Source organism: Dicentrarchus labrax, unplaced genomic scaffold (assembly GCF_905237075.1).
Source record: "Dicentrarchus labrax unplaced genomic scaffold, dlabrax2021, whole genome shotgun sequence".
Taxonomy (NCBI): domain Eukaryota; kingdom Metazoa; phylum Chordata; class Actinopteri; family Moronidae; genus Dicentrarchus; species Dicentrarchus labrax.
Window position 1 is genome coordinate 6,880,438 of NW_026136721.1, and position 21,240 is coordinate 6,901,677.

Below are 21,240 nucleotides of genomic sequence, written 5' to 3' on the forward strand. Positions count from 1 at the left end.
ATAGCAGATTTAGAAGACACTTGGTGCATAAAGGTTATTCACAAGTCAGTCAGTCTTTGTAGCAGTCAGTCTGATATAGGGATTTGTGATTTCAATATACACCAGTTTATTGCCACCAATGGCTTTTTGAATTTTAGGGTTGACCGGGAACCCTGGAGGGTCAAGTCGACCCTTTTCTGATGACCTCTTCGCCAATCCTCCGGTTACAATGGTTTATGTCTAATCTTATTTAGTCAGTGAGGTCTATGTTGAGCAACATCTAACAGGTATTTATTTATATGACTATTGTGCTTACTTTGCCCACTAGGACTGGAGTTATTGCATTACGCGTACATATACGGACAAGTCAATGCTATGTACGGAGTCAAGCACCAACCAGAACAGCTTTTCTCGTTTTATTACAATAGAGCCCTGTCCGTTGCCGGCCTTCTCCTTGTTCTAGTGAACTTCACGTGTTATATCTTCATTTATAGTCTGAAAGTCGCCTAAAACGGTTTTGCCCCTTAGTTAGGACGGGTTCTGATACACCATAATAGTAACTCCAGCCTCCGACTACTTTCAGCATCACGCTGGTCCAACGCGTGAATGGCCTGTGCGAGGCTCTGCAGAACGTGCGTTACTGTTCCAAATATACTCTATTAAAAATTTACTAATATTTTCCTCCACATTATGTAAAGAGCAACAACAAGATAGTGATGATAATATGGTGTCATCTTCACACAAAAATAAATCCACTTTTGAGCACCAATCATCAATGTAAACACAGAGACTGCCTCCTCATCTTGCGCGCTGTCGGCTCGAAATGCAGTCCAAACAAAATTTGGATTGATAGGTCTCTGTAACAATGGACACAACAGTCTCTGCTTTTCCGTTGATTGCCATTTTATCAAGACTGGATATTGGGCCAGGAGAGCAGCCTGAAGTCCAAGCTGGTCAAGCATGGCTCCTATCTGGCTCTTCCTCTCCTCTTGGGGTGACAGCTCCTGCCGTGGTGCGCTGGTCCTGCTGATCTGGCTGGGTGGATCATCTCAAAGAACTTCCTTTTTCCAATCACTGTAGACTGTTTCTGTCATAAGCAATATATGTTTCATCAATAAAGCCGAAAACAGATTAAAACCCATAACAGTTTGAAGGAGCAAGCCTACCAGCCGCAGCATATGACTGCACAGCCTTTGCCATAGTCAGAATCTTCTGATCCAGTCAATTTGAACAATTTTGGTATAGCCCTTTAAAATCAAACCCAATCAGACACCATTAAATGATGTTTCAGCAAAAAAACCTGAAAAAATTACAGATTAAAACAAAAATGGAGCAGGTTTTAAGAAGCAATCGGCTGCAGCAATTCCCAAAAATAAAAAAAAAGTAGGCCAAACCGAAAACCAGCATAGCTTGGCATAAATGCAAACTAAATATGCGTTGACTTTACTCCCAGTATTTACACAAAATTATTAAAATAATGATTTACACAACAAAAAATGTTAATACATCTGAAAGGATTTTATACTGTAACGCTGCTCACAACAACCCAACATGCTGTGCACAAAAAACTGGAGTTTTAAAGTCCATGATGCAGAAAGAGGGAGGGGGAATTTTGAGGAGTCATTAAGATAATCGAGGGGGTAGAGTCAGAGATAAAGAAGGGAGAGAGGGAAGAATCTGGCAGAATGAATGAAGTTAGAGATAAGGACAAAGAGAAAGAGAGAAAGCTGTATACTTATTGAGTTAATGGTCATGATACATGAAGTCTGAAGTTACAGGAAGAGAGCATCAGCTGAAGACTGGTGGCACTGAGCTACGGGGAATTCTTCACTGTGTTTTTCAGAGACAGCTCAACCTTTTCCTCAAGGAGCTCTTGGATATCTGGATACTTCTCTCAGTGTTGGACCTGAAATTTTAATCTTTCTTTTTTTTTTATGCAACACAAAATAATAATGAAGAGGACATCCAGATTTGAGGACCGAAATCTGTAATTGCTATAGCCTTTACATCCACAATCCACACATAGTGGCTCTTAATATTTCTCTAATTTGCTTCTTATTTCTATATTAATCATAACACATCCAGAAAATACACAAAGACTAGAGATTATATTTACTGCACACATACTGCTAGGATGTGGTCTTGCATAACAGACTTCTTCACCTATGAGACCACCAAGTCGGTGGTGGTCAAGAGCTGGACTATCGGCATCATCAACCGGGTTGTCCAACTTCTCATCATCACTTACTTCATTGGGTGAGTATTTCCCTTCACTCTGGTGTATTGTTAGTTGAATGAAACAATAGCAGGAATAAAATACATTTGTATTTAATGTATTGATTATTAAAGCACAGTCCCTGATTAATCTGATTAAATAATCTTTTTTTACCTTAATGTTTTATATGACTGGGGAATCATTCTGATGTGATAGATATATTAGTTTTTTGTTTTTGTTAAATATTAAAGTTATTCATTTCTCACTAACAATAAGATTCAAGTATTCTGTTTCAGACATTTTACAGTTTATTTTAAATACAGAGTATGTGGGTTAGGGCTGCAACTAATGATTATTTACATGATCGATTAGTTGTCTGGTCCATAAAATGCCAGAAAATGGTGCTTCCCAAAGCCCAAGATGATGCCCAAAAATGTTCTGTTTTGTCAACAAACCACATATATTCAGTTAGGACTGAAGAAAATATTCACAGCGAAGCATACATTTTGACATTTTTCTTTAAAAAAGTGACTTAAAATGATAAGTTGATTATCAAAACAGCTGGGGATTAATTTAATGGTTGCAGTAGGTAATATAACTATACATTTTATAAAAATAACTTTTTGTCATGTTTGCTGAAATTCTCACTATATCCTGACAGTAGAACATGAGACAGATAATCTGTGACGAAATCAGGCTCATCTGGCTCCTCCTAGTGCTCCTAATGGCATTTGCAAGAATTCACCAGGCCTGAATGAAAACAACCAATCAGAGCTGAGAAAGATAGAAAGACACTTTGGGTTAATGGCTTGCAGATAGCTGATTGTTGAATCTCATTCCCAGCATCAGTATTTGACGAAATGGCAATGAGGAACAAAAATCAACAATTTTTCTTCTAATTAATCATCCAATCTATAATTATTAGTGTGTTACGGGGGTTAGAGTTCCCCTGACTCACTTATGTATTCAAATTACAGTAATACAGTAGTTATTCTGTTCTGTAGCTATGTAAAGGTGTGTGATACTTAATGTTAGTCAACATATTTTATTTATATCATTCACCAATAAGTCAATTAAATACATCATTCATTTTTAAGAGTCCATTAGCTGTAGTTGTGTAGTGATTTATTAGCCAGTGTGTCTTCCTCTGCCTTTGCCTTTCTTGGATTGGTATGCTGCTCCCAATTAGCAGCTGTAGTGGAGTCTCAGTTTACAGTACTGGAGCAGAATGCAGAGAGCAATGATCGTTGCTATTTATCTCCCTCCTATCCATACCCCACTGATCACACCCTCATAGCTCATAGCTACTGAAGTGAAAATTTCTGGCTCAGAGTGTGAGAAATAACAAATCTTATGTCAGTTTTAGCTCAATGTCACATTTTGTGTTATTTCTGTGTGTGTGCTTCAGGTGGGTGTTTCTCTATGAGAAGGCCTACCAGGTGAGAGACACAGCCATTGAATCTTCAGTGATGACCAAGGTCAAAGGTTTTGGAGTCTATAACAATAAGGTCATGGACGTTGCAGACTATGTCACTCCTACGCAGGTATGGAGGGATAGATGGGTGGATGAATGAATAGATGACTGACAGTCGGATACAGTGATAGTGATGTGCTATGTGTTTTCTGCAGGGAGCTTCAGTCTTCTGCATCATCACCAAAATGATCACAACAGAAAACCAAGTCCAAGGATACTGTCCTGAGGTCAGCTACTATCACTGCAAAACTATACATCTGTACATACATACATCTTTCCTTTGACTTTGACACGTTCATGCAACCTCTAAATTCTGCATTGCATTCTGTGCATTCTGCCGCTTCACAGTTACTGTTATTGCTAAAAGTGCTCTAGTGTCATTTGTGGACGTGCCCGCCTTTGAAGTCAGGTGGCGTAGTATAAAAAGCAAGAAAGACACATATAGAGGTGGAGGGGTGGATGGATGGCTCAAGCAAACTCAGGACTTTAACGCTGGAGATTGCTGTTCATGTAAACAATTTTAAGTGAGAAACAGAAGTTAACTTAAATAAGTTAAATTTTATTTGTGTAAGTTACTTCAGGTGCGTAACGTAACACACAGTTGTAGTTTTTGTACCTAATCGTATAATTCAATTCAATTCAATTTTATTTGTATAGCGCCAATTCATAACAGAAGTTATCTCAGGACACTTTTCAAAATAGAGCAGGTCTAGACCGAACTCTTTTATAGCATTATTTACAGAAACCGACCATGAGCAAGCACTTGGCAACGGCGACAAGGAAAAACTTCCTTTTAAGAGGCAGAAACCTCGGACAGACCCTTTGGTTCTAGGTGGGTGGCCGTCTGCCTCGACCAGTTGGGGTGAGAGAGAGAGAGAGAGAGAGAGAGAGAGAGAGAGAGAGAGAGAGAGAGAGAGAACAGCAACAACAGTAGCAACAACTACACTAATAGTAGTGACTGATGTTGATGAACATGAAGATGGTAAATGATAAATGAACCTGTACTTGTACAGCACCTTTCTAGTCTTCCGACCACTCAAAGGGCTTTTACACTACATGCCACATTCACCCTTTCACACACATTCACTCAGCGATGGCGAAGTCCATTGAACAGAAACTAACTCATTCATACACATTCACACATCGAACTAACAACCTTCCGATTAGGGGACAACCCGCTCTGCCTCTGAGCCATAGCCACCCTGATGATGACGGTGACAACAGCAACGATGGGGGACAATGAGCAGTGATTATAGTAATAATAGTAACTCTAGTAATAATACTAGTAAATAATTATAACAATAATATCAGTAACATTAGCAATGGCAGTCAAGCAGCACCATGGCAGGAGGCTCCACCAGGATCCATGAGAACCTGTGGACAAGAAAGCACAAGAACTCCAGGGAAGAAGAGAAGTTAGTAACATGCATTAATGAATTTGTGCAGAAAGAGAGGGAGAGGAAGAGAGGAGCTCAGTGCACCATGGGAAATCCCCCGATAGTCTAGGCCTATAGCAGCATAACTAAGGGATGGTTCAGGACTCACCTGATCCAGCCCTAACTATAAGCTTTATCAAAGAGGAACGTCTTAAGCCTACTCTTGAATGTGGAACCACGAACCACAACTAGAAGCTGGTTCCACAGGAGAGGAGCTTGGTAGCTGAAGGTTCTGGCTCCTGTTCATTTTTTCACCTTTATTACAGTTAGCAGCTAATTGCTTCACTTTGTTGGGAACTTTATCTATCTGCTGTTTGGTGTTGGGCAGGTTGCGTACACTGGGTCTATTAGAGTCATTTCACTGAAAACAGCTGCCTGCTGCTGATGGAAATGATATTTATAAATCTCTAGCTGTAGAACCAAAAGCATTAGCTTCAAGATGCTAAAAAGGTTAGAGGAGGACTGCAGTGCTGGGTGATAATTTTCTATTGGTTTGTCACTATCCCTTTGAACATTTCACATTGATCTATTGTTAATATAAAAAAAATGATGAATGCAGCTTTAATGTGTCTTTGTGTTACTGTGTGCTACCCAGAGTGAGAAGAAGTATACTTGTACCCACGACAGTAACTGCACAAGGCACCTCAACAAGCCAGGAGGTTATGGTGAGCTCTTCAGTCTTTCAATGCATGTGTGTTGAATTAATATATTAGAAGTAGTATTTATTTCTTAGACTAAAAGCTTTTTTTTTGTGCTGCTCAGGAATTCTTACAGGGAAATGTGTTCCTTTCAACGTCAGCATCAAGATGTGTGAAATAAAGGGATGGTGTCCTGCTGAGATCGACACCATCAAGACGTAAGACGATACTGTGCATGTGATAGAGCTCTTTACAAGGCTTTGCTATCACTGTTCTGTACTGAACTGTTATGCTAAATAAGAATACTGACCTGAAACAGGGCTATCTTGATAAAAAAGTCATGCTGTGCAGTTCAATTCAGTCGCTATGTTTGGCCAACACATTCTCACCATCAACTTGTCAAATACTGCAGCTTGGTCAGTGGACCTTTGCTCCACAATCGGACGTCTGGATCTTAAGTTATCAGAGAAACAAGCTGAGCTAACGTTAGCATTAGCTCGGCTCGCAGCCCCTCCGGGACGTCCTTTGTCTGTCCAACAGCGTGGGAGAAGCAGTGCTTTTTAAGGTGGAATTGTTTTATTAAGTTTTTTTAGCAGTTTTAATCAGGGGTTTTTTTTTTGGGGGGGGGAGGCTTTCTGTGGGGAAAGGGGGGCCAGAAACCTCCTGAACCATGAACCCTGAAGATATCCTAACTGGGAGAAGCGCACTGCAGTGACGGCAATGGTGGTGAAGACAACAACTCCCATGATCCATCGCTACTTCACAACATCATCTTTTTTTTGTTATTGTTGTGATGATTGAAATATCTCCTAGTGGCAGAAATTGCATATTGTTCATTTAATGTTGGGAAACAGTCACAGTTTGGTTAGGTTTAGGTACAAAAACTACTTGATAAGAATTAGGATTGGATTTAAGTCCTGTGTTTGTGTTTGAGCCATCCATCCAACACACACAACTCCATATGCAGACTTTCTCACTCATTATACTATGTCGCCTGACTTCGACAGCGGGCGCATCCGCAAATTATGCTAGGGATACCTACCATGTCATATTTTGTGGCAGACCTCTGACTGTACAGTATTTGACAACTTTGACTGAGTTGGTTGGGGCAGTGCACTATTCAAAGCGTCACTAACCACTAGTAATACCTAATGCCTAATGCCTGTTCATGCAGGTGATTTGGTTATTTTGTTTCAGCTTTTGAAACATCAACATGCCACTATATTTCTTTGATGACCCAATACAGAGGAGGTGAACAGAATTGTGTCCATTGGTAGAAATCTGAATCCTTCTACACCACAATAAAAGAGGAAATTGTGTGTTGGGTTTGTGACGCTCGAGGAAAATACCAAATTTAAACACAATGCTGTTTTTATGTCTTTCTTTTCTTCCTTCCCCTCTCTCTCAGTACGCCAATGAAGGAAGTGGAGAATTTCACCATTTTCATTAAGAATAGCATTCGCTTCCCAACCTTCAACTACACCAAGTATGACAATTGTGATTTTAAATACTATGATGATGACACTGATAATAGAGTCTGGTTTGTGATATAATGATATGTCTGTATGTGTGCAGAGGGAATTTCCTTTCAACCATCACTGACGATTACATCAAGAAATGTAACTTTGACATGATCAACAACACCTACTGCCCCATCTTCAGAGTGGGAGATGTGGTCCGCTACGCGCAGCAGAACTTCACTAAACTGGCAGACAAGGTAGAGTCAGAGACGTTTTTATGAGTCATTTCTTTATTAATTAATTAATTAATTCAATGATGTTTTCAGCAATAAAGCCAGAAAAGTCCCATATCAAAACAAAGTTGTTTTAATGAGTTGCCGGCCACTGCATATACTTGTGCAGCCATTACCATGGCAAAAATAAGTGCAAGATCCAGTAGGTACATTTTCATTAGTGTATATCACCTGAAAATTAGAATCCTTGTGTTTTGTTACCTTAGAAAGAGCTGTTTTTATCTACAGAGGGGGGTGGGTCGTCTTATACAGAGTCTGCCATGTTGAGCCACCATGTCTTTGCTCTAGATAGAACTTTTTGCATTATTTGCAGTTTCTCCTATGCGCTTGGAAGGTGAGCGGTATTCAGTTGGTTGCAACTTCACTGCTAGATCCCACTCAATTGTAAATTGTCCTTTAAGTGCTGTACAAGAAGGGATCAACCCACCAGAGAGAGCCTTAAGGCTCTTATAAACTCGCCATTCCTGACCTGTAGCGCGACAATGTGACTATAACATATAAGTATAACTATTTATACTTGCGCTGTGGTGGTGACACTAGTTGCAGTCTTCTCCTGAACACAGGTGAAGGAACTGAGGAAAGGCTACTGTGCAGGGGCTATGATGTATGTTTGTTATTTTCATAAAAGGTGTATTAAAAATGACTGTATGGTTTAAAATCAGGCAAGAGAGCAGTTGCTAAAACGAAGAAGACCACAGATCCTAGAGCAGAAACGCTGATGTTTATTTCAGAATAAAATCAGGTTAAAAGCACGGGTAAAAGACTAAAAATGGTAAGACAAATAATAAAAGGGCGTTGAAATGAGGGAAGCTAAAAACTGAGGGGTGAGGGAGTCTAATAAAACAGTCTAGAGTCTTATCTGCAAAGGCAGGGACTGCAGCACACACTCGGGGCGCCGGCGGAGGTGGCTCCGTCGCCCTAGAAAGCGTTGATACAATCTGTACTCGGTCCTGCGGCCTCTCGACGCCGCTGCACCGCACCGTCGTCTTCCTCAGGGCGCTGACCTCGAGCTATCGGGAGAGCAAGACGGCAGTCATTGCACTTTTAAACACACGTACATACAGCGGGTCACGCTTAGTCGTAGATCGCTACTCACGTAGATACTCTGCCCGCTTCTACATGGGGCCTTCTAACAGTTAGTCCCTGGCTTCTCCGTCCAACGACAGCTCCAGCGTGGTTACTGCGATCGGTCCCCTCTGTTCCTGCTTCGGCTTCCTGCCCTTTCCGCTTGATCCATCTTCCGCCCTGCTTCCTCTGGAAGCTTATTTAAAGTCTGCCAATTTGACGCTCCACAGGTGCAGGCGATTACGCCGTGGGGAGTCACATCCGTATGGGCTTTTCAGAATAAAAGCACAATACACTCCCAGTGTGCAAAACACAAATAAAAACTACACACTAAAATCAGAAATATTGTAAATTAAAAACACACTGGGAGCTAAAAAGACACACAATAAAATCTTACTTTACCCATGCGACACAATCGACTTTGCTATTTCTACGCACTAGGTTTCGGATTTGTGCAAAAGAAGAAAAGGGTAAACAATGGCAGACCTCCTTTTTGTCCTTCTCGGAGTGACTGGGGCAATCTGGGAGGGGGGGGGGGGGGGGGGAGGGGGGGGGGGGTGGGGGGGGGGGTTTTTGATTTTCCAAATCATTTTGGTCGCATGGATGGCTGCTGTGGCTGTAGTGGTACCTGTGACGGCGGTGGCAACTGTCTTGGAGCTGGTGTCCGTCTCAGGGACTCTGCTGGTGGATGTCGGTAGCTGTGCAGGCGATGTCACTGGATGCTGTGCTGGAGGTCTTATGGCTGGCGGCGTTGGAGGACATGCTGGTGGGAGGCAGGTGGCTATGCAGGTTGGGCGAAATATTATAGCTTTCTTGCTTTATGTCTCTCTGCGGTGGCACGTTGCGTGCAGAGAAATACCTTTTGGTTCAGTTCTGACCCCGGTTCCCCGAGGCTGTTGTCGTCATCTAATTCTGCTTGAAGAGCTGCTGCTTCAGCTATTGCAGCCTCCATTTCTTTTCTACACCGCAATGCCTCTAATTCGGCTTCTGCTTTGGCAGTTTGTAGTTCTGATTCAGCTTTCTGAAGTTTCAGTGCCATTTCCCTTTCAGAAAAGGCTGCTTTGGTTCTTGCTGCTTGAGCTTTGGCTTTAGCGGTTGCTAGCACGGTGCTCCTTCGAGAGCTGCATGTTGATCCTTGTTGAGACGGCGTACGAACAGGGCCTGATGCAAGTAGCTCTGATCTCACCTCCCAGTCACCGGCTTCTACTTCAGTCACACCAGAGGGAAGTTGCATTTCGGTCGGAGAATCCATGTCTTATGGGGCAGGGGACACGTCTCGGCAAGTCACATGCAGTTGAAGTCTTGTCTTCTTTTTGGACGGGGGGGGGCCCCCTTTTTCCCGTACTGGCCCCCCTTAAAAGTTGCCTATTTAGTTTTCCGCGCGCGAATAAACCCCCGGGAGGGGAGCACAGAGGAGGGAGGCTCCTAAATCCAGAGCTCCTCTCCTCCCCTCCTTCTTTTTTAGAACCCCCCCCAACCAAAAAACCAGAAAAACAAATAAAACAACAAAAAAACCCCCTTTTACCTTTTTCCTTCTTTTCCCCTCCCCCAACCCCACCCAAAAAAAAAACACACCTCCTTCGCCTGGGGCGGGAACCCCCAAAAAAAAAAAAAACAAAGAAAAACAACCCTTTCCAAAAAAAAAAATCTCCTAAAAAAAACAAAAAAATAAAAAAAACCTTATTAACAAACCCCGCCCCACCCGCAAAAACCCCTGGGCGAGACTAAAGAAAGGGGGTGTAAGGAAAATTGAAAAAGCAAAGCCACCACAATCAAGGAAACTAGAACAAAAACCCTCAAAACAAAAAAACATCAAAAAAAAAAAAAAAACCCCAAAAAAACCAACAAAACAAAAAAACCAATAAACCCACTTGACACAAGCTAAAGAAACGAAAAAAAAAACAACCCAAAAAAAACAAACCAAATAAAAAAAAAAAAAAAAAAAAAAATAAACACCAACACAAGCACAATACACTCCCAGTGTGCAAAACACAAATAAAAACTACACACTAAAATCAGAAATATTGTAAATTAAAAACACACTGGGAGCTAAAAAGACACACAATAAAATCTTACTTTACCCATGCGACACAATCGACTTTGCTATTTCTACGCACTAGAAGAAGAAAAGGGTAAACAATGGCAGACCTCTTTTTTGATTTTCCAAATCAGTCGCGGAGGTTCTTCCAAATTTTCCGGGATATCGCCTCCTCTTTTCCAACATTTCTCGCCATGAATTCTGGCACCTCTGGGTATCTCTGTGTTGCTTCATTGAAGGATCGTACAGATGCCTATAGAGACGCACTTGCTCAGAAAGCTTGCCCTTGAACTCGTCCATCTTCCTGTTTCCGCTTTGGAGCGCTCAGCTGAAAAAAAAAAGAGTGGTGCACGACGTCGCCAGCGAGATCTACATCATTTTGATGTGACATTGTCGCGCGACAGGTCAGGAACGGCAAGTGTATAAGAGCCTTTAGAGGGCTGCACCTATACTCAGAATGTGGAGTTGTGGTATTTAACTTTAACGATTTCTCACAAACACATTAGCCAGCTCAAATTGGGTGCATGTCATGTATTTCCTAGGAGACAGGGTGGGGCACTAACACACTCATTTGTGTGTCTCTCTCATTTTGAAAATGTCTGTCAGGGAGGAGTGATCGGAATAAAGATCGGCTGGATATGTGATCTGGACAAGTCAGATGACCATTGTAACCCCTCATACTCATTCACCCGACTGGATGCCATGTCACAGAAGAACAGTGTCTCACCAGGCTACAATTTCAGGTATTGTTGGAATGATATGTTCCATCCAGAGAACGCAACAAGAGAACTCAACAAATAATGCCAAATATTCCGATATGCATAACTTCATATCCAAATAATGATACAATAATGAAAGTGTTTTCTTTAAAATAAACTGGTAATTGGTCTGTACAGATTCGCCAAATACTATAAGATGGAGAACGGGACTGACTACCGCACTCTGGTCAAAGCCTATGCAATTAGGTTTGATGTTCTGGTCAATGGAAATGTGAGTATATATCTTAGTGTCTTAGACTTTGTGTTATCAATATTCTCATTCCCAATCAATACAACAAGTTTAAATTGTGTCCATTCAGAAAGGATCCATATAGACATTTTGTCTAAAGGGCTTTAAGTTAAGTATGTGTACTTGCTGAAACTATCCATTATGAATAATGACAGGGATATGGATTTGTATGTGGTCATTTTGACAGCTAGGAGTGGAAGGTACTTGTTCCTCTTTGTAGAGTAAAGTACTAACGTCTATTATATGGCACTAGTTGTGCGAGTGCTTTATGCATTATGAGGCTTTCAAAAAGGCACTTTTGTGGTATTTTTTGACCCAGCTGTGGTATCTTGTCAAATGTATTTTTTAGCAGTGCTAGAGGTCTTAGCAGAATAATGTATACAATGCATCTACATACAGTCATAATAAGAATGTGGCCTTACTATTTGGACATGGGACACTGAAAGGGTTATTATCTTATCTCTCGAGAGTAGCTTTGATAAATGAAGTTCAAATATCATCAGTATTTTCATATAAAGGCTAGGGTCTTTCTGTGTGGAGTTTTCCCCTTCAAAGAAATGCAAGTTTGGTGATTTGGAAACTCTGCTGACAGGGGCTTCTTAAAATAGATTATTTTCCACATTGGCCACTACACTAATCACAATTTAAACTTTGGAGACTTAGGAGACAGTGGAAAAGGGGGCTAAATAAATAAATGTAATAGTTTCTTGTACTACTACATTTATAAAGTGAGAGCCAGGAGACTGAAACCCCAGTTCTTCCTTCGTAGGCTGGGAAGTTCAACATGATCCCTACACTCATCAACATGGTGGCAGCCTTTACGTCAGTGGGAGTGGTGAGTTTTACTTGACACAACCAGTATAAATGTTATTTTTCACCTAGTAGTTTTGTGTTTTTCTCTTCTAAACTGATAAATGGAGCCAAAAATGACCCTTTTATTTAATTAATATGTAGGGCACAGTGCTGTGTGACATCATACTACTGAACTTCTTGAAAGGAGCAGAGCAATACAAGGCCAAGAAATTTGAAGAGGTAATATATTCAGTTGTTAAGATCACAATGTAATGTACACATTGTCGGATTTGACCTCATCATTCACAGTGTTGGAAATCACAAATATGTACTTTGTCAACCCTTAGAGCTGCATTGTTTTGTTTTTTCTATCCACTTTGAGGCAATAGAACAAGCTATAGGCGCAACAGTGACACATTACCCTTTAAAGTTGTTACGGTTAACTTTTGTTCTGATGAATTTTCAACTTTTTCTTTTGCAATTTTAACTTGTTGTGGTCATGTAATGGGGCAAACTATACCACGGTAGCATGACTTCAACATCACCACCACTAACCAGCAACTTGTAATTGTATCAGTAGGGCGCCCCCTTAACTGCTAAAATGTCAACAGGTTATTAATTAAAGCAGCATGTGTCTTAATTTATGTAGTATGCATAGACATGAAAATCACTAGTCTCTCTCTCTCTCGCTCTCTCTCTCTCTCTCTTTCTCTCATACTGTAGGTGTCAGACAACCCACAAGATTCCCACAGCAATGGGCTGTACCGCTCACAGCTGTCACTCAGACATAATGAGACCATCATGAGGTCCAGTGACTCAGGGGCATTTTCTATTGAACATTACACCTAAATGGAGAACGGTCAGGGAACAGTGGACTAAGAAAGACAGATGTGAGATGGGTCTTGCTCAAAGTTTTTATCAATTTTATGCATTCAGGGCAGACTTTATATAAAACAGTATCTCAACATAACCTGAATATTTATGTTAGGGGTGTAACAATACACACAATTCATGCTTCGGTATGTTTTTGGTACAGAAGGGGTAACCAAACATTTTTTTTAGACAATAACATTTTATTTAACACCGGCTAACTGGTTCTGTTCAATTCTTACTATAACATAATGCACCCAAATACTGGCATATAATCAATAAGAAAAATTAGTAACACAAATGTCTAAGACTCTGACCTGTGGATAACAGACCCTTTTTGCAGCAGGCATTCTGACATGAAACAGTAGGATAAACAGAGTTGTTACTAATGATTAATTAAGGTTCTGTTCCATTCAGGTCAAACCAGAGTCAGGGTGCTGCTATCCGTGCGTGTTGGCTCACTGGAAAGGCTCTCCTATACTAAATTCAACGGAACCTTAATTAGTATAATTTGTATAATTTGTGACAAAAGGAGTATGGTTGCATATCCACAGCAATAAACACGTTATAGTTATTACTTTGGCACGGTGTGCATCTGCAGCGAGAGGCTGTCTGTTTTTGTCTCCTTCTGCTAAGCTGACTAGCATGCTACAGCTAATCAACAACAACTGGTCAAAACTTTACGGGTAAAAGTTGAGCTCTAGAATTTCTGTGCGTGTGCTAGATCTGAATAGTCTAATTTGACAGTAACTTTTTGGATCACAGGAGGTTCTTGACTGAGGCAGTTGCTTACCGAGCCAAACCTCCTGAACCGAATGGCTTGGGACAAATATGTGTACTGTTACACCCTTAGTTTATGCCTATGTCAAAAAAACATTGGAAGAACCCTGAATTGTTATCCTTAAATATTTCAAAACGTCTGCAGACGGTGACAAATATATATAAAATGTAAAAATTAAAATACAAAAGCAGAGTGTCTTTGCATGGTGACACTTTTGGCATGCGACACTGGCTCAGGATTTGTTTAAAAAAGAAATTTAACCTGAAAAATATTCTCTGTTTGAGCTCTCTAGTTGCCTGTTTTTCACCTTGCATTGAAACTTCTGTAATGCACTACCATTAAATCATAAAGGCCTTTGTGATGAGAAACCAGGAATAAACAAGACAGCTGTCATGAATTGGTTCACGTGCATGGAGGTCTTTAATGGCGTGTGTGTGTGTGTGTGTGGTTATATATCAGTGCATGGCAAAAACCACTTGGAATAACAGGAAAAGCTTTTCAAATGAGTTGCTTTTGAGCTGAGACTCCTTTATTTTCAACAGGGCATTTAGGAATGGATTTAAGCATTACATTCATTCTGCACATCCAAACAGGCATTTTCACTTAATCTGCTATAGACCTCTGCTCAGGTTGATGTTGGGGGGGCTCTCTGTTCATTCACATACACCTTGGATGGTCCCCTTTCCTGAGTTGGAAGCCATTCTACCGACTTCAGTCTGTTCTTTAAGCTTTAAGTCGTAGTGTGGAAACAACATGCTATACAGAAGATGTGGTGCCAATTTTTCTCAGTGGTCATTTTTGGACGTGCTAGTGGCATGGCTCTGGATGGCATTGTTCGGTCTGTAAGTCAGTCGGTCCACCACTTTGGACATTCATGTTCCCCATAGGATGAATCCTACTGACTTTGGTGATACTCTGTTCTCACCTCACCTCACTGCAATAAAATCTGGCAGACATTGATGACCCGACCCTTACGGTGCTTTATTAGCCTGTTCTTATTAAACAGTCAGCACATATGGCAGCTTGGTGAGTGAGTGTCCCTACATTTCAAACTGCACATACATTTCTATTCTGGATGTGCCTATCTGACATTGCTTTCAATTCAATTAAATTTAATTTGTATAGCGCCAAATCATAACTAAAAGAGCTTAAAGAGAAAAAGACTGAGACAAAGATTAGATATGTCATTGAAGTCGTAGTATGATCGCGTAGTATAATGAGCCAACCAAAATATTTAGCGAGTTGGGAGATCGTGTTGGCTATATTACAGAGTGCCGAGAAAGAAGGAAGAGAAGCATATCAAAATATTCAAATGCTTGCATGATTGTCAATTTACCTTATTGAGCTTGTTGTCCTGTTTTATTGTTTAATGTCTATTTCTGTGTATGTACACTGAGAGCAACATAACACCGGAGTCAAATTCCTCATATGTGTACACAGACCTGGCAAATAAAAATGATTCTCGTTCTGATGTGTTGGTCATGGTAGTATGGCATTTTCATTATTAATGAGGGAAAAGCAAAGAGTAATAATGCTATTATCAACAGCAGCCTCCAATTACCATAAGTTGAATCAACACTGCTTTAAAACCATTTCAACAAAAATGGAACATTCGCACCTTCATGCAGATATGATTCATTCAGGGCTGCTGAATTAGATTGCAATAGTTTAGCTAGGGGAACCTTCTACACAGTGCTGCTAATGAAGATTTACATTTAACCAATTTTACATTTTGTGTACATTTAGTTGCACCTTATTGATAATCTGTACTTTTTATATATTTGTTTCTATTTGCACTAACAACAAACATAATATGCATTAAGTGGTTCACTTGGCTTCACGTTCTGCAATGGGCTTACTGTGGTTTGCCATTAGATTCCGCCTGTGCACAGAGGGTTCTGGTGTGGTTTGAGAAAAGCAGGCCTCTTGTCTTGGATGGTAACACCACACACTATCTCTGTGTCTGTTTTTCAACCCGAAATTAGAAAGAACCTTTCAGCAATTCATTTGTATTGATCAGCTGTTGTTAGGAAGCTGTTGTTATTACAAAGTGTCCATTTCAGTTTTCCACACAAAGTTAACCAAGGTCAGTTCTCATCCTTTGAATGTTTGCCTCTGTGCTCTAGACTAAACTAGCAGAACCTTGTCATTATCAGCACTGTAGCCACCATGTATATATATATTATACATTTTGATTTGAACATTTCCTTTATTGATAAATACACCATTTTACTGAGGCAGTCCAGAACAGTTAAATTTTTCTAGTGTTATGAGGGTCCATATTGCAGTACCTGATCATTAAAGTGCGGTATTTTCGAGGGTTTTTTGGCTAATAGGATGGAATATGGAAGAATGGACCCTTCCTAAGACCTTTTGGAACCTCAATCAACTTTCTCCTTTTCAGCTTATCTAGAAAGGAGAAAGCTGACTGAGGTTCGGACTGTTGGATGGATTGCCATGACATTTTTCATGATCACAGATCTTCTTGCTGAGTTGAAACATCAGGCTATCAAATATTTTTTCCACACATACTGTATATCATATAGTATTTTTCCTCTTGGTCAGTGGTTCCCAATCTTTTTCCTTAAAGGACCCCTTGTCTATAATTTATTTAACTAACAACCCCTGACTAAATGACATATTTTATGGATATTTCATATTAGATTAGTAACTGCAAGAAGTTTCTGTAAAAGCAGTGATTTGCATACAATCATACATACTTAATAAGATTCCTTATTGACAGATTCCGTGTTTTCTTGTCCTTGATGCTTGGCAATTGGTAGATTAGACAGTTGACTTTACTTTACATTTACATTTTTCTTCACAAACGTGAACAAAATGCTGAGATATAGGCCTAATGTGTATATTTTTTTATTATTTCTTACACCCCTAATTAACCAATATCACAAGTTCAACAGCAGAAAACTCTTTCTTTTGTACTCCATTGCTTTCCAGACATGCAAAACATTTCAGAGCAGACTAAAACTAGATGTTAGAACACTTTGGGGATTAACTAAAAGTAGGTTTCGTCACAGTGTATTTTTTCATACCAGTTTATGCAAACATGACATTTTAAAGTTTTCACAAAACTCAAAAATGTATTAACAGTGCATAAATGGCAAGAAAGAAATGTGATGAAGTGATGACGAGGAGGAGATATATATGGAGGGATGGGAGGGGGGTGGATGGATGACACAAAGGGAATCATGAAAAAGAGAATAAGCGGATGCTGTGGAGAGAAAGAAAGCTAATTCAATAAAAAGATAGCATTGCCATGTTCTCATGTTTCTAATGGAGCCTCTTACTAAGCCAAGCACAGTGATACTGTGTGTATGTTTCATTCCAAGATATAACAAGGCTTTAAGATAGAGCATGACACAGACTGAGTTAGGCAACATTATCATGTCTGAATAACATTACCTATGAAAGGGGTGGATAGGTTTATTATAATTAGCACTAATACATCCATATTAATAAAACATGATATATTACAGTACAATATAATAGAATACAGCAGAATTAGACCAAAATACTGGTATTGTTCTATATATTGTAAATTGCATTACAGTACAATTACAGTAGTTTATTGTAAATTGAAATACAGCAACTTGCTCACTGTAAATATCCAAGAAAAATGTCTGTTTGTTTACGGTTGCTCAAATTGATCAAACTGAGAGAAACCACAAGGAGCTTTGAATAAAAACATTTATTTTTGTTCACAAGTGGGAGAAAGGCAAGAAACTGACAAAAAAATTGACTGTAATAATTATAATCTATGTTACCCTGGAAATCTTTAATTGTATTTTACCCTCTCACTAATGCCATACCATCTACCTGCACACCGCCTATGAGTGATCAGATGTATGTTTATTGTGGTGGTTGTAACTACATGCACAGCAATATTAATTGGACATGAAACAAACACTTGCACTTTCTTTTATGGACTGTGGCCAAATTGATGTTATGGTTAGAGAGAAACTGTAGTAAACTGCAGTCAATCTGTCGGAGAGCAGCCAAGTGCACCATGAGAGCGAGCTAACATAGAGTGAGAATAAATGCTGCCACCTACCTGTAATGAACCTGAGATACTAACCCTGCATCATTAAAAAAGGAGGACTAAAATTGGAGTACTGAACCCCGAATTATGAATGTTAGTTTCTGTTTGATGGACTTTGCCGTGAAAGGGTGAATGTGGCATGTAATGTAAAAGCACTTTGAGTGGTCGAAAGACTAGAAAGGCGCTGTACAGGTCCATTTACCTTTTTTTTTTTTAAGACGTTCCTCTTTGATAAAGCTTATAGTTAGGGCTGGATCAGGTGAGTCCTGAACCATCCCTTAGTTATGCTGCTATAGGCCTAGACTATCGGGGGATTTCCCATGGTGCACTGAGCTCCTCTCTTCCTCTCTCTCTCTTTCTGCACTCATTCATGTCCCATTAATGCATGTTACTAACTTCACTTCTTCCCCGGAGTTCTTGTGCTTTCTCGTTTCGCAGGTTCTCATGGATCCTGGTGGAGCCTCCTGCCATGGTCCTGCTTGACTCCCATTGCAAATATTACTGATATTTAGGGACCGAGCCAGTGACAACTGGAAGGTCCCTATTGTTTTTGCTATGTTTATCATCATTCTTTTTCTTCACCCTCTTTGACTGCATTTTTGACCCCCTGAACATATACGAAATGTCTATTTTATTTGGCAGACTTGTCAAGCCTGGTTTAACTTAGATATTCTATGCGTCACATGCAGATCAGCCACTAGATAGGCCACTAGGTGGCGCTACTTTTAGGAAAAGTTTGATAGGCTAATAACTCCCGCATACTTTGTCTCACCTTCAAAAACCTTATATCCACGCGTTCGGTGAATGGAGCTGAATCTCCCCATATAGGCCACGCCCACTTCCGCCTAGATTTTTTTGAGTGCAAAATGTCCAAAAACTAGGTTTTCATGATCCATCCATGCGCTTTTGTCCGATTCGCACAAAATTTTGCACGTAGCATCTGGAGACCGTCCTGGCAAAAAAAGTAATTTAAAGTATTTTGATATTTAAAAAAATAAGGAAGTTATAAAATTAGCACTTCCTGTTGATTTTTCGTCAAAAAAGGAAGTGGGGTATTTCTCCACATCCGATTTACACCAACCTTGGGTCAATAGTTCCAAATGTCTTCATTGTGTATCGTGCACAATTTCAGGTCATCACCACAAGGTGGCGCTCTTTAAAATGAAGAAGTTTATATCTCTGCATCGGCAAGTGTGATTAAAATGAAACTTGGTACGATGCTTGCCCATGGCTCCCTGAGGGTCCCCTAAAAAGGAAAAAAAATCACGCCACTAGGTGGCGCTCTGGTGGCAGGGTAAATCACTCTGCAGAGACCGTAATAGTTATGAATATGAAATTCACAGGACACGTGTAGACTGGTGCCTGTAGCTCACATTCCAAAAATCGTGTTTGTCGTGCCCCCTACAGGATTTTGAAAAAGCAGCCCCGGCGCCACGTTTCGCCAATATGTACGAAACTCGGTAGGCATGTGTAACGCCGAGACGTACAAAAAAGCCTCTTGGACCCCTGTCCCAAATCCCAAAGGAAGTCTGCTATTTTAAATTTAGATTTTCACTCTTGGCTGCCATTTTGTGGTCATTTCAGGGCTTCTATTTTAACTAACTCCTCCTACAGGTTTTATTGGATCTACTTCAAAATTGGTCAGTGCAGTCAAAACATGGTGCTGAATGAACGCTGTTCATTTTTTCACTGTGCGTTGAAGGGCGTGTCCGTGGTGTGCCGTTAAAGTTGGCCATTTTGAAGTCCGTGATCATTTTCGGTGAATTTTCGCCTTGCATTTGAATGAACTCCTCCTAGGGAATTTATCAGATCTGCTTCAAAATTGGTCAGTACAGTCACAAAATGGTGCTGAATGAACGCTGTTCATTTTTTTCACTGTGCGTTGAAGGGTGTGTCCGTGGCGTGCCGTCAAAGTTGGCCATTTTGAAGTCCGTGGTCTTGTATTTGAACAAACAAACCCCTAGGGAATTTATCAGATCTGCTTCAAAACTTGACAGTACTCTTGAATAATGTTGCTAATTACAAGTTGTGCTATTTATGACTGTACGTTGAAGGGCGTGTCCGTGGCGTGCCGTCAAAGTTGGCCATTTTAAACGAATGTCACACTGATGTCATTTTTGGCATTTCAGGGCTTCTATTTTAACTAACTCCTCCTACAGGTTTTATTGGATCTACTTCAAAATTGGTCAGTGCAGTCAGTTTTTTTCGTCCAACATTGTGCCCGTGGCGTGGCGTCCTGTGGCATCCAATTTCAAACCATCGCCATGAAAGAGGGATTCGTTATAACTTCTGCGTACATGATCCGACTGCAACAAAACTTCACATGTTCGATAAGAGTCCCGCCCTGAACATGTCTATGTGATAATATTCGGTAATAAGTCAGAGCGCCACCTAGTGGCAACAGGAAGTATCACGTTTTATACTTTCATGTTCTACTCCGAGCAGGATGATCAGACCCAGCTGAAATTTACTTATAAAATGCAAAACACATTGTTGATTATATGTGATGACTGCGGTGAGGGGGCGTGTCTGTAGCGTGGCGGGAAATTTTGATGTACCACCACAAAACACGAATTTGCTATAACTTGAGTGTACATTGTCCAATCGGCTCCAAACTTCACATGTCTGATAAGAGTCCCGCCCTGAACACGTCTATGTGATAATATTCAGTAAAAGTGAGCGCCACCTAGTGGTGAAAGAAAATGTAATTTTTTTATACTTCCATGTTCTACTCCTAGTAGGATGATCAGATCAAGCTGAAATCTAGTCAGAAAATGGAAAACATGTTCTTGATGATATTTCTTGATTGTGGTGAGTTTTTGTTACAGGGCGTGTCCGTGGCGTGGCGTCAAACTTTGATGTACCGCCAGAACACACAAAGTTGCTATAACTTGAGTGTACATTGCCCAATCGGCTCCAATGTCTGATAAGAGTCCCGCCCTGAACGCATAGTGATAGTGCCTTGGAGACAAGGGCAAGGAAAAATTGCCTGTTTTTGACTCTACAATTCTAGTATAATATCGAATAATGTGATGTTGCGGACACTGCTCTCGATAGGAAACCTACTTTCAGGGCAAAAACTCCACATGATGTTGCATCCCTTTGTCTGGGATGTGGGACAGTCTCATACCTCC

At 40.4% G+C, this 21,240-nt stretch overlaps 1 protein-coding gene and 1 long non-coding RNA gene across 2 annotated transcripts; one reads left to right on the forward strand and one right to left on the reverse strand.

Moving 5' to 3' along the window:
* The first annotated feature begins 1,705 nt into the window (after positions 1–1,705).
* p2rx3b (purinergic receptor P2X, ligand-gated ion channel, 3b) lies at positions 1,706–15,520 on the forward strand. The gene is made up of 12 exons (XM_051386427.1): positions 1,706–2,235; positions 3,603–3,738; positions 3,824–3,895; positions 5,700–5,769; positions 5,867–5,960; positions 7,151–7,228; positions 7,318–7,459; positions 11,205–11,341; positions 11,495–11,588; positions 12,376–12,441; positions 12,561–12,638; positions 13,122–15,520. Exons 1-12 carry the CDS (start codon positions 2,114–2,116, stop codon positions 13,245–13,247), a joined length of 1,215 nt encoding a protein of 404 aa, XP_051242387.1. The 5' UTR covers positions 1,706–2,113; the 3' UTR covers positions 13,248–15,520.
* On the reverse strand, positions 7,553–8,950 carry LOC127355521 (uncharacterized). The gene is made up of 2 exons (XR_007881779.1): positions 8,592–8,950; positions 7,553–8,505 (listed from the first exon to the last, which is right to left on the reverse strand). It is a non-coding gene; the product is annotated as an uncharacterized LOC127355521 (long non-coding RNA).
* Positions 15,521–21,240: the final 5,720 nt, after the last annotated feature.

Excerpts from the sequence above, each read along its gene's own strand:
- p2rx3b (XM_051386427.1), top strand. The coding sequence starts at position 2,114 with ATGTGGTCTTGCATAACAGACTTCTTCACCTATGAGACCACCAAGTCG. Across the intron at positions 7,229-7,317 it reads CCAACCTTCAACTACACCAA|AGGGAATTTCCTTTCAACCA; the intron begins GTATGACAATTG and ends GTATGTGTGCAG. Across the intron at positions 12,442-12,560 it reads CCTTTACGTCAGTGGGAGTG|GGCACAGTGCTGTGTGACAT; the intron begins GTGAGTTTTACT and ends ATTAATATGTAG.